At 46.2% G+C, this 12746-nt stretch overlaps 1 protein-coding gene across 2 annotated transcripts in view; it reads right to left on the bottom strand.

Annotated features, from left to right (window-relative positions):
* Nucleotides 1-1743: 1743 nt before the first annotated feature.
* Nucleotides 1744-12746, bottom strand: part of elp3 (elongator acetyltransferase complex subunit 3) — an 88897-nt gene continuing 77894 nt past the window's right edge. The window contains exons 15-16 of one of the 2 annotated variants that reach the window (XM_078213426.1): nucleotides 4136-4775; nucleotides 1744-2525 (exon numbers count right to left, since the gene is read on the bottom strand). In XM_078213426.1, coding sequence (XP_078069552.1) covers nucleotides 4699-4775 — 77 coding nt within the window. In that variant the 3' untranslated portion in view covers nucleotides 1744-2525; nucleotides 4136-4698. Of the gene's footprint in view, nucleotides 2526-4135; nucleotides 4776-12746 lie in introns of those variants that run through there. The other variant, XM_078213425.1, reaches the window with a different exon arrangement.

The raw sequence follows: 12746 nt of genomic DNA on the forward strand, positions 1-12746 counted from the left end.
AACCTGGAGTTGTTAAAACTCTTACTGTTCTTCCATTGAGCCAGTGTCTAATCCAATTTACTACCTCCCCATGTATACCTAGCGACTGAACCTTCCTAACTAACCTCCCATGAGGGACCTTGTCAAAGGCCTTGCTGAAATCCAGGTAGACAACATCCACCGCCTTCCCTTCATCCACTTTCCTGGTAACCTCCTCGAAAAACTCTAATAGATTGTTCAAACATGACCTACCACGCACAAAGCCATGTTGACTCTCCCTAATAAGTCCCTGTCTATCCAAATATTTGTAGATCCCATCTCTTATCACACCTTCCAATTACTTGCCCACCACCGACGTCAAACTTACTGGCCTATAATTTCCCTGATTTCTTTTGGAACTTTTTTTAAACAACGGAACAACATGAGCCACCCTCCAATCATCCGGCACCTCCCCCGTGAATACTGACATTTTAAATATGTCTGCCAGGGCCCCTGCAAGTTCAACACTAGCTTCCCTCAAGGTCCGTGGGAATACCCTGTCCAGTCCTGGGGATTTATCCACTCCGATTTGCCTCAAGACAGCGAGCACCTCCTCCCCTTTAATCTGTAAAGGTTCCATGACCTCCCTACCTGTTTGCCCTATTTCCGTAGACTCCATGCCCGTTTCCTCAGTAAATACGGATGCAAAAAAACCATTTAGTATCTCCCCCATCTCTTTTGGTTCCATACACAGTCTACCGATCTGGTCTTCAAGAGGACCAGGGTGGTTAGACTGCACCATGTCCCTTAGATAAATCCTCCACTATTTTGTCCTCTACTGCTAATTCGGCAGTTCATTCCCTCACTGTCTGCTTTCTTGTTATTATGCTTTCCAGTGAGGGAATTAATTCCATGATGAATGGGTTTCCCTTTCATGCAATTGTAGTGTAATAAAACAGTCCCGAGTGCAACGTTTTGGAAAAATGTTCTTGCTTGTAGCAAATGTGCATTGTGTTATCTAATAAAAGGAGATGTATTTGACAACCAAATGATCAGGCAAGCTCTCGCTGGTCATTTGGGGCAGTTTTAGTGGAACATAACTTGGCAATCAGGCAGATCATCACTGGAATCGAAGAGATAAGCAGAAGCTTAAGGGAAATGACCAAAACAGAGAAACCGGCGACTGAAGCAGTTAAGAGCAAAGGGGTAATAAATCTTAAAGGAGCAGCACTTAATTTGTTCAGTATTAGTGGTGGGCTATTTAACCAACTGTCACGGACACTACCCAGTATATAGAATTCTTTACTGTGTCAGAGGTCACAAAGATCATTGCGCAAACCAGCCTCCCATCCATTGACTCCGTCTACACTTCCCGCTGCCTCTAAAAAGCAGTCAGCATAATCAAGGACCCCACTCACCCCAGACATTCTCTCTTCCACCTTCTTCCGTCAGGAAAAAGATGCAAAAGTTTGAGGTCATGTACCAACTGACTCAAGAACAGCTTCTTCCCTGCTGCCATCAGACTTTTGAATGGACCTACCTTATATTAAGTTGATCTTTCTCTACACCCTAGCTATTACTGTAACACTACATTCTGCACTCTCTCCTTGTACTCTATGAACGGTATGCTTTGTATAGCGTGCAAGAAACTTTTCACTGGATCCCAATACATGTGACAATAATAAATAAATTAAATTAAATCAATCACTGCATGTCAAGGCCAATGCTATTGTCAGGATTGGTTGGAATCTGTACTGACAGAAATGAGAGAGCTGGACTAAAATCTACTTCAAATCAAAATTAACATTTACTGTCGGCAAGTTCTGTGAGAAAGTGCTGGAGTTTAAATGCTCCCACTGCATTTAATCCAATTTGCAAAATCAACAAAGCTTGTTGTTTTTAGATGTTATGCAGCAAAGTTTGATCTTTGTCTTTAATCACACGGCGTGGGTTTTCAGTGTAAGAAAAGCTCCCGCATTCTGCACTTGTTCCAAAATGTGTTTGCAGACAATTTCTTGCTTTGTTCCAGGAGCAGTGACAATCTCAGCTTCGAGATCACTGGGAATAAGCTCACTCTGTAACAGCTCGCTGATATAGTTTTAAATTCCATGTTGACTGCATGTATAGTGATCCTAGTGAGCTTGTAAGCAGGACTTGCAATCATCAGTTCCTGAACTGCTGCCGAGAGTTTCTGGCTCAGGTCAGAAGTGGGACTGCCGGGGGGGGGCGGGTGTGTGTGTGTGACCAGCCCAGGGTCTTCCTGTGGGTGCTGCGGTCTTGTTGGTGGTGGAGGGGTGGTTCTGATGGTGGTTGAAGTTTAGTTCAACAGCTTTCCTACTACAGTGTTGTGGCCGACAGCCTGAGCAACTAGACCCGACACAGAATTGGACATTCTAAATTAAACAGCACTCTGCAGCCAGGCCTGAAGGGAATTCGGACAGGCCAAGTTTAAAACATAGGCACCGGGTCAGAGGCGAGAAAGGGCAAGCCTGGACTTGCCCTGGAGGCTGGAACCAGAGGTGCTCAGCCCTGACCAAATAGTTTTAAAAATTTATTTTATTAGTAGGCTTACATTAACACTGCAATGAAGTTATTGTGAAAATCTCCCAGTCGCCACACTCTGGTGCCTGTTTGGGTACATTGAGGGAGAATTTAGCATGATCAATGCACCTAACCAGCATGTCTTTCAGACTGAGAGAGGAAACCGGAGCACCCGGAGGAAGCCCACGCAGACACAGGGAGAATGTGCAGACTCCGCAGACAGCGACTCAAGCCGGGAATCGAACACGGGTCCCTGGCGCTGAGAGGCAGCGGTGCTAACCACTGTGCCACCGTGCCCAGCACTTGTGTATTCCCCAGTTTCAGTCAGACTCTCTGGCACCACGGATTCCTTCAGTTACCCTATTGGAAAGGGGCTACGTGCACCCCATACACCTGAGGATGGACACCTAGGGGGCCCTGGTGTTTTCCATATATGGAATCAGTAACCCCTATGGGTGCTGTGACCCCTGCCTAATGACCTCATTTGGCTGACAGCCAGAAAGTCTCCCAGAAGGGCGAGAAGAGGGGGATAAGAAGAAACACCCGAAAGCCACTCTCATCAAAGACCCGATTCAAACCCCAGCAAAGATTCGACCCACAGCAAAGACTAGGCGGAGACCCAGTGACGCCGGAGGAGGGCGTGCAAGACCAACCTTCGCAAAGAAGACCACAAGAGACTCAGAGCTCAGCGAACCTGGCAGCTCGGTCAAGTTCCTCGACACGGGTAGTATCAGAAATCTCAGACAGATGGCATCAAGTATTAAGTTATTCTGGGAAGTTAAGAGTTGCTTTTGAAGTGAGTTTGCATGATAAGGATTGATTGTTGCTCTTTACCCTGGTGCCCTTACTCATGAGATGGATAAAATGTTTTAACACAAACTGGTCGAATTGTCTGCTTGTTTCCAGACAGCAGTGTTGAAGGGTGAGTACTGAAACTCTCAGACACACGTTAAACTTTTGTAATTAAACTGCTTTTCCTCAATGCAAAGTTTACTTAAGCTCAAAAATAACTCTTCCTTTTTTTGTTGACAAGCAAAATCTTGGTTTAACTTCCCAAAAATTAATATTTAAAATATTAATTATATCCCTTCAGTTGTAATGGGAAGTTTCTGCAGCATCTCCTGTTCTCAATCAATTATCACACTGATGACTGACCAGTTAACCTATTCATGCTTTGAACTCACTTTCCTGTAACCACCTTCTGCTGCTGAGTCACTTGGATACCCAGAATTAGTGCTGTCTTCTGATGATCAAATATGTTACAGCCCTTTGGCGGAGAGAGGGACTTGGGCCTTTCAACCAGGAAAGATCTTATGGAGTGAAGGAAGACAGTTCGGGGAAGGAGGAGGCAATAAAATTACTTCAAATGCACAGTGGTTAGCGCTGCTGCCTCACAGCGCCAGGGACCCGGGTTCGATTCCCGGCTTGGGTCATTGTGCAGACTCCACACAGACATTCTCCCCGTGTCTGTGTGGGTTTCGTCCGGGTGCTCCAGTTTCCTCCCCAGTCCAAAGGATGTGCTGGTCAGGTGCACTGGCTATGCTAAATTCTCCCTCAGTGTACCCGAACAGCTGCTGGAGTGTGGCGACTAGAGGATTTTCACAGTAACTTCATTGCAGTGTTAATGTAAGCCTACTTGTGACATTAATAAATAAACTTTAAAACTCAAATAAATTGAGTGTGGGGCAAAGGGCCACAGCAGTAAAAGGTAACTGCAGACATTCTCCCTTATAAAGAACACGATCCATACGTGAGATGAGCTTCTGGTGGAGGCAAGAATCATTTAACCACTGGATGTTAGCATGGAGGGGGGGATGAAATAAAATAGGCCAAATGGTCTTCTCTATTTTGTATGATGATACGAATTCTTCCTTTGGCTGGATGCACACTTTTAAGACAAGAGCAGTCCACTATTGTAACAGAGATGCAGCCTGTTCACGTCCTGTGTGACTTGAACCACATCGGACTTAGTCAATCAATGAACAGTTTTGCTTCCCATTTGCGATCCAAACAAGCCACACGGTTTGTCAAAACCCACCACAGGATTCTGTGCTTTTGCAGACTGGGACTGATGGGGTCTGAGGTTGAACTGGGCACTGAAATCCTTTAAAGGTGCAACGTAGCAAAGTCATTGTTTATTGAGCACAGCCCGCGATGGTCAGGATTTGCAAACAGAATCCTGCTCCATGATGAAGGAGCTCAGTCCAGGCGTTTGACCATGTATGGCCCTTCCAATTCGTAACCAATCTTCCTGTAGTAGTTCCTTGTGCCGACACCTGGAACGGAATAAAACACAACAGAAGTTGAGGAAGAAGCCACAAGTCTCTCTCGCCGGCTGCTGTATCGGCTGAATGCCTGTCCAATGGCTCAAACACTTGTCAGTAACACTGGCTCACCCCTCACTGACTGATTGGAAGGTTTACAGCAAGTGATTCTCTTTTCTAAAGTGAATGGACAGGCTCTATTGGAATAGATACAGATTGCCACGTTGTTGCTGCACTCTCACTGGATACCGAGTGACCACTTTACTGGATTCACGGGTCCAAGTGCTGAACCCAGCAGGCTGTATTTTTTTTATTCATTTGTGGGACATGGGCATCGCTGGTTGATCAGCATTTATTGCCCATCCCTAGTTGCCCTTGGAGGGCAGTTGAGAGTCAACCACACTGCTGTGGCTCTGGAGTCACATGTAGGCCAGACCAGGTAAGGACGGCAGATTTCGTTCCCCAAAGGACATGAGTGAACCAGATGGGTTTTTCTGACGATCAGTAGATTCTTATTCCAGATATTTCTTTTTATTGAATTCACATTCCACCATCTGCCGTAGCGGGATTTGAACCCACGTCTAGACTATTAATTGTCTAATGACAATACAACTAGGCCACCACCTTCCCCGAAACACAGGATGAGATGTGAGACACTATGAAAAATACACTTGTGCACCCAAAAATACCTACAGATGCACTGCCTGCACCATTATTGGATAGAGAACCCATTCACACACATTTTTCTCTGGTGAGAGACAAGGCAATGGTGAAGAGTAAAGCAAAATACTGCATATTCTGGAAATCTGAAAATATCCAGCCCGTCAGGCCGCATTGACGGACAGAAATAGGGTTAATGTTTCATGTTGAAAACCCTTGATCAGAACCGAAGAAAGACAGAAATACCACAGCTTCTGAGCCTGTGAAAGAAGGGAGGCAGCAGGAAGAACAAAATGGGAGATCTGTAATCAGGTGGGAGGACAGGACAACAGATTTCACAATGCAAAAGCTAAAGAGTAATGGGTATAAAAACAGCCCGTGTCCAAATGAAGTGTGAATGGCTGTGTAGCCATTCTGAACCCCTCACCACCTGCCCCAGTCCAGCAGCAATAACCTCCCTCCCCCAGCTGGGTACTGGTGCTACCGAGCCACTCTTAGTGATGGACATTGAACTTCCCACTCAGAGTACATTCTGCGCTCTGCCACCCTCAGTGCTTCCTCCAAGTGATGTTCAACTTGGAGGGGGACTGATTCAGAGGGGCAGGGGGACATAATGTGGTAATCAGCAGGAGATTTCCTTGTCCACGTTTGACTTGGTGCCATGACACTTCATGGGATTTGGAGTCAATGTTGAGGACTCCCGGGGCAACTCCCTCCCATCTGTCCAGCTGTGCTGACACCTCTGCTGCTGAGTCTGTCCTGCCGGTGGCACTGGACAAACTCAGGAATGGTGATGGTGGTATTGAGGACATTATTGTTAAGGTTTGATTCTGTGAGTGTGACTATGTCAGGCTGTGAGGCAGTCTGTCACCAGTCTGTCAAATGGCTCTCCCAATGTTGGCACAAGCCAACAGTGGCACAGTGGTTAGCACTGCTGCCTCACAGCACCAGGGACCTGGATTCAATTCCCAGCTTGGGTCACTGTCTGTGTAGAGTGTGCACGTTCTCCTCGTGTCTGCGTGGGTTTCCTCCGGGTGCTCCGGTTTCCTCCCAGAGTCCAAAGATGTGCTGGTTAGTTCCACTGGCTATGCTAACTTCTCCCTCAGTGTACCCCAACAGGCACAGGAGTGTGGCGACTAGGGGATTTTCACAGTAACTTCATTACAATATTATTTATTAGTCACAAGTTTTAACAAACTAATCAAGCCCCCAGATGTTAGTAAGGAGGACTTTGCAGGGTCGATGGGGTCAGGTTTGCTGCTGTCGTTTCCAATGCCTCGGTCGATGCCAGGTAGTCAATCTGGCTTCATTCCTTATTGACTTATTCTTAGCAGTGTGGCTTGCTAGGCTATTTCAGAGGCCATTTAAGACTCAACCACATTGCTGGGCTCTGGAGTCGCATGTAGGTCAGACCAGGTAAGGACAGCAGATTTCCTTCCATAAAGGACATCAGTGAACCAGATGGGTTTTTTAAACAATCGACAATGGTTTCACCGTCATCAGTAGATGATGATGAAGTCATTAGACTTTTAATTCCAGATATTTATTGAATTCAAATTCCACCATTTGCCGTGGTGGGATTCGAACCCAGGTCCTCAGAGTATTACCCTGGGTCTCTGGATTACTAGTCCAGTGACAATACCACTACACCAGTGCATCCCCGAGACAAAACATGAGGAGCTGTTTCTCAAGCTTGTATTAAGCTTCACTGGCATTGTCAGAAAGATCAGCGTGGGAGCAAGTTGCTGAATTAAAATGACAAGTGACAGGAAACTGGGATCATGCTTGCAGAGTGAAGGATGTGCCCCGCGACCGATCACCCCGTCTGCATTTGGTCTCCCAATTCTGAGGAGACTGCTTTGTGATCTGCGAATACAATATACTACATTCAGGAAATTCGACATGTCCGCAACAACTCTCACCAACTTTTACAGATGCACCATGGAAAACATCCTTCCCGGATGGATCACAGCTTGGTATGGCTCCTGCTCTGCCCAAGAAACTACAAGGGTCGTGAACGAAGCCCAGTCCATCACGCGAACCATCCCATTTATTGACTCTTCCCTTATTGTCTACCCTTCCCGCTGCATCGGGAAAGCAGCCAGCATAATCAAGGACCCTGGAGTGTCCTCGAGTGCGTGGGGTCCTTGATTATGCTGACTGCTTTCCCGATGCAGCGGGAAGTGCAGACAGAGTCAATAGATGGGAGGTTGGTTTGCGTGATGGACTGGGCTTAGTTCACGACCCTTGTAGTTTCTTGCAGTCTTGGGCGGCACAGTAGCACAGTGGTTAGCACTGCTGGCTTCACAGTGCCAGGGACCCGGGTTCAATTCCCGGCTTAGGTCACTGTCTGTGTGGAATTTGCACATTCTCCCCATGTCTGCGTGGGTTTCCTGCGGGTGCTTTAGTTTCCTCTGACATTCTGCTGGTCAGGTGCATTGGCCTGAACAGGCGCCGGACTGTTGCGACTCAAGAAATTTCACAGTAACTTCACTGCAGGGTTAATGTAAGCCTTTCTTGTGGCTAATAAATAAACTTTAATTTGTCTGCTTTCTTGCACCTTTGTAGAAACTTAATGTCTGTGTCTTTATCTATATATGCCGTGTTTGTGAAACCTACCTCTCCAGTCACCTGATGAAGGAGCAGCGCTCTGAAAGCTTGTGATTCCAAATAAACCTGTTGGACTTTAACCTGGTGCTGTGAGACTTCTTACTGTGCCTACCCCAGTCCAATGCTGGCATCTCCACATCAGACATCCAGATCAGTGATGATCTGTCTGAATGGCAGCAATCAGGTTTGAGGCAGCTTCCGCCTCTACAATCAGACACACTAACCTTCCTCCCCCCACCACCCCACCCCGCTCTCTGTGACTAGCAGCGATCACACGACTCGGACAGGCCCAGTCCTTGGCTCAGGGGTCCACCCCAGAGATAACTCCTTCACTGCCTTATGGAGAAGGCACTGAAGGTCAGCCATGCCTGCCGAAACTCTGCACAATGAGTTACTGCAGTCAGGAAAGGCGGCTGGGTGGAACAATCAGAAGTATCATTAGGAGGAGGAAAATAAAAGATCGATATTATTAGCAGACATCTGTGTTTCACAATAAACCATAAAAACCCAGCAGAGGCAGCAGTTAATCTTCCAAGTAGAGGATATTAACATTTGCCGGAATTCTACTGACGCAAGCACCTCACAAGTCAGTGAACACAGGAAATTCAGCATCTGACAGAGGCAGTATATTAACCCCATAAATACTGAGACGCCTTTCAGCTTTCAGAATGCATTTTGAACATCTATTTCTGGTCAATAATGAACAAATAATATAGAAATACACGTGTGTTGGTTTAAACTGCACACAGCACTTTTTGCTAAACTTCCCTTTCACTTCTTGGGTGTCTCAGCTCAGTCCTATAGGTTATTACTTCAGTAAGTGAATATACAAACTTTTGTTCCCAAAAGCCATGGACATTGGGGCACAATTAAAGCTTTTGAGGTATGTATGACTGGATGGCGGAAGAGGCTCAAAGTACCAAACGTAGTATTTTGAGTAAAACTCAAATTGTATTGTACAAACTCTTGTTAGAAACAATAAGGATCATGGGACTGAAGCAATAATAGCAGGAAGGGTACAGAATTGGCTAAGGGACAGGGAGTGAGTGGAAAATGGATTTTCAGATTGGACCAAAGCATATTCTGGTGTGGTCTGTCTTTGGACCACTGCTCCTTATGATGTACATTAGTAACCTGGACTCCTTTATTGATGATACGAAATCTGGAAACGTAGAAACTGTTCAGGGAGACAGCAACTTACAGCAGCAGGATGGCACCATGGTCAGCACTGCTGCCTCACAGCGCCAGGGACTTGGGTTCGATTCCCGGCTTGGGTGACTGTCAGTGTGGAGTCTGCACGTTCTCCCCATGTCTCTGTGGGTTTTCTCTGGGTGCTCCCACAGTCCAAAAGACGTGCTGATTAGATGCGTTGGCCATGCTAAGTTCTCCCTCGGTGTACCCGAACAGGCGCTAGAGTGTGGCCACTAGGGGATTTTCACAGTAACTTCATTGCCATGTTAATGTAAGCCTACTTGTGACACTAATAAATAAACTTTAAAAACTTTAAACATAGGCAGACTGGTGAAATGGGCAGTCACAGGTAGGGGAAATTTAAGGCAGTGAATTATGATACGTATTGGTAGGAAGTCAGAGGGGAGCCATTATAAACTAAAGGGTCCATTCCTAAATGGGAGACAGGGAAAGAGACCTGTGGGGCTATAAAAGCAAATTACTGCAGATGCTGGAATCTGAGACAAAAACAGAAAATGCTGCAAAATCTCAGCAGGTCTGACGGTATCTGTGGAGAGAGAATAAAGCCAACGAGGATCATCCATTGTTGAAATGTTAGCTCTGTTCTCTCTCCACAGAGACCTGGGGGAGTTGGTCTGCAAATCTGTGAAGTCAGTAGGACAAATTGAGAAGGCTGTTAAAAAGTGCGGGATGTTTTTGACTATTGTCACATGTATTGGGATACTGTGAAAAGTGTTGTGTCTTGCACACTACACAGCCATAGAGAAGGAGAGAGTGCAGAAGTAGTGTTATAGTCATAGCCAGAGTGTCGCGAAAAATCAGCTTAATGTAAGGTAGGTCCTGATGGCAGCAGGGAAGAAGCTGTTCTCGAGTTGGTTGGTATGTGTCCTCAGACTTTTGTATCTTTTTCTCAATGGAAGAAGATGGAAGAGAGAATGTCCGGGGTGCGTGGGGTCCTTGATTATACTGGCTGTTTTTTGGAGGCAGCGGGAAGTGTAGACGGAGTCAATGGATGGGAGGCTGGTTTGTGTGATGGGACTGGGCTACATTCACGGCCCTTTGTAATTTCTTGCGGCCTTTGACAGAGCAGGAACCATACCAAGCTGTGATACATCTGGAAAGGATGCTTTCTATGGTGCATCTGTAAAAGTTGGAGAGTTGTAGCCAAATTCCCTTAGCCTCCTGAGAAAGTAGAGGTGTTGGTGGGCTTTCTTTACTATAGTGTCTGCATGGAGGGACTAGGACAGGTTGTTGGTGGTGTGGATACCTAGAAACTTGAAGCCCTCGACCATTTCTATTTTACCCCCATTGATGTATGGAGGCATGTCCTCCACTATGCTTCCTGAAGTCGATGACTATCTGGCTTTATCCATGGAGATAGAGTAAAAATGCAAGGAAGTCATGCTAAACTTTCAAAAAAGACAGTGACTAGGCCCCAGCTAGAGCACAATGTCCTTGAGAAAGGATATTAAAAAGCCTTGGAGAGGATGCAGAAGAGATTTAATAGAATCCTACCAGGGATGAGGGACACTGGAGAAGCAGCGGCTATTTTCCTTAGGGTAGGGAAGATTAAGAATGAGGACTGGTTTTGTTAAATAAAGAAGAAAAACTGTTTTGAGTGGCAGAAGGACCGGTAACTGGAGGACACTGAGAATTAAAGTGATTGACAAAAGAATCAGAGGTGAGAAGAGGAGAATTGAAGCAGACAGAACAGCAACATTGAATAAAAGAATTGGATAAGTTTGGATAAGCTATGGGAAAGAACGGGGAAGTGTATTAATTTGAACTGGCTTAGGTATGATAGGCTTCATTGCGCTTTATCATTCTCTAATAAGAATTATTGGAAAATAATGAGCAGTATGCAAAATGTGAAACAAGTGTATGAGTTTACACGGCCGGGTGTAATGCCAGCTCACTCGCTGCTCAAAGGGTTGTGAATTCCAACGTTATCGGAGCTTTCTGTGGGGCATAACTTTAGCAGAGGTGACAGGATGGAGATTCAACCAGGGAATCTGTATCACAGGGTCATTAATCACTGCAATTGTAACATCTGCCAACTCTTATCTTGTAATTACACGAGGCGTTCTGAGTCACAAGGGCCCCTTGAACCCAAGTCTAATGGAGAGTATCGTCATACACTGCGTCATTATGTAAATGCACTCCTGTTGGGAGGGAGTTCTGGAGCCAGCTACTGTCCATCCTACTAGCTGTAACTCTCCACTCCCAAACCTTGCATTTATCTGTAGCTCCAGCAACAATGCCTCAAACGTGTCACTTATTTTACAAAACGCAGATTTATTTTCTCTGAAGCATAGTTTCAGGGAATTACCTGGCACAGGACTGCCTGTTCCCGTCAACAGCACAAGCAACACATGTTCAGTTCATTTTCACACCTTGACTCAATGTAATTTCCAGAAATGAAGCGAGCCGGAGTTTCTTGCACATTTCAGCAGCTTTGGATGAGAAATTTCATAACCAGATTACTGCAAAAAAAAACCTCATCCAACAGCTCCCGGCAGAATTCTCCAAGTCACTACTTTATTTCACATTTATACACACACACCTCCTCGGTGTCTATTTAATTGTTTTTATCTTGGGGATGGGGCAGTGGGACCTGAAGGCTTTACGACATTTTGCTCAATTAAAGACACTCATTATATAAATGCGAGCTAACGCTCACTACTATCATTTGTCTTTTTAAATGGCTGTTCTGGCTCCTCTGATGTATTAGTGAGTTAGTCGAGTGAGGCGTTAAAGCTACATTGATAGCGGTTGTCGGTATAAGATGTTAGTTGGTTCTGCAAGTCCTTTGGGCAAAAGGAATCTGTTCCCTGCATAGATGCTCTGTTCTATGTGTACTCAATGTTCCTAATTAGTATCCCATGTGCTTTCTTAACCAGTTCATCTACTCTACAACCAGAGTGACCAACACTCGGGGGACATCTTAAGGGATATCCAAGAGAAGATGGAGAGAACTGGGGGAGGCGGGGGAGGGGGAAGGGGGGGGGGGGAGCGGAGGCTGGCAAGGGGGTAGGGGGGGAAAAGAGAACAGTGCGCACACACACAGACACTACTGCACGTGTCATTGCACAGGGCAGCAGGCACGGTGGCACAGTGGTTAACACTGCTGCCTCACAGCGCCAGGGAACCGGGTTCGATCCCCGGCTTGGGTCACTGTCTGTGCGGAGTCTGCACGTTCTCCCCGTGTCTGCGTGGGTTTCCTCCGGGTGCTCCGGTTTCCTCCTACAGTCCAAAGATGTGTGGGTTCGGTGGATTGTCCATGCTAAATTGCCCCTTAGTGTCAGGGGGATTAGCTAGGGTAAATGCATGGGGTTACGGGGATAGGGCCTGGGTGGGATCGTGGTCGGTGCAGACTCGATGGGCCGAATGGCCTATTTCTGCACTGTAGGATTCTATGATCTATGCGTGAGCAATTCGGCGATAGAGAATACAGGACAGTGCACTGGATGCGGACAACCAAGGACACGGCACGGAACGGTCCTGGGCATTTGGAAACAGTTG

Source organism: Mustelus asterias, chromosome 5 (assembly GCF_964213995.1).
Source record: "Mustelus asterias chromosome 5, sMusAst1.hap1.1, whole genome shotgun sequence".
Lineage (NCBI taxonomy): Eukaryota > Metazoa > Chordata > Chondrichthyes > Carcharhiniformes > Triakidae > Mustelus > Mustelus asterias.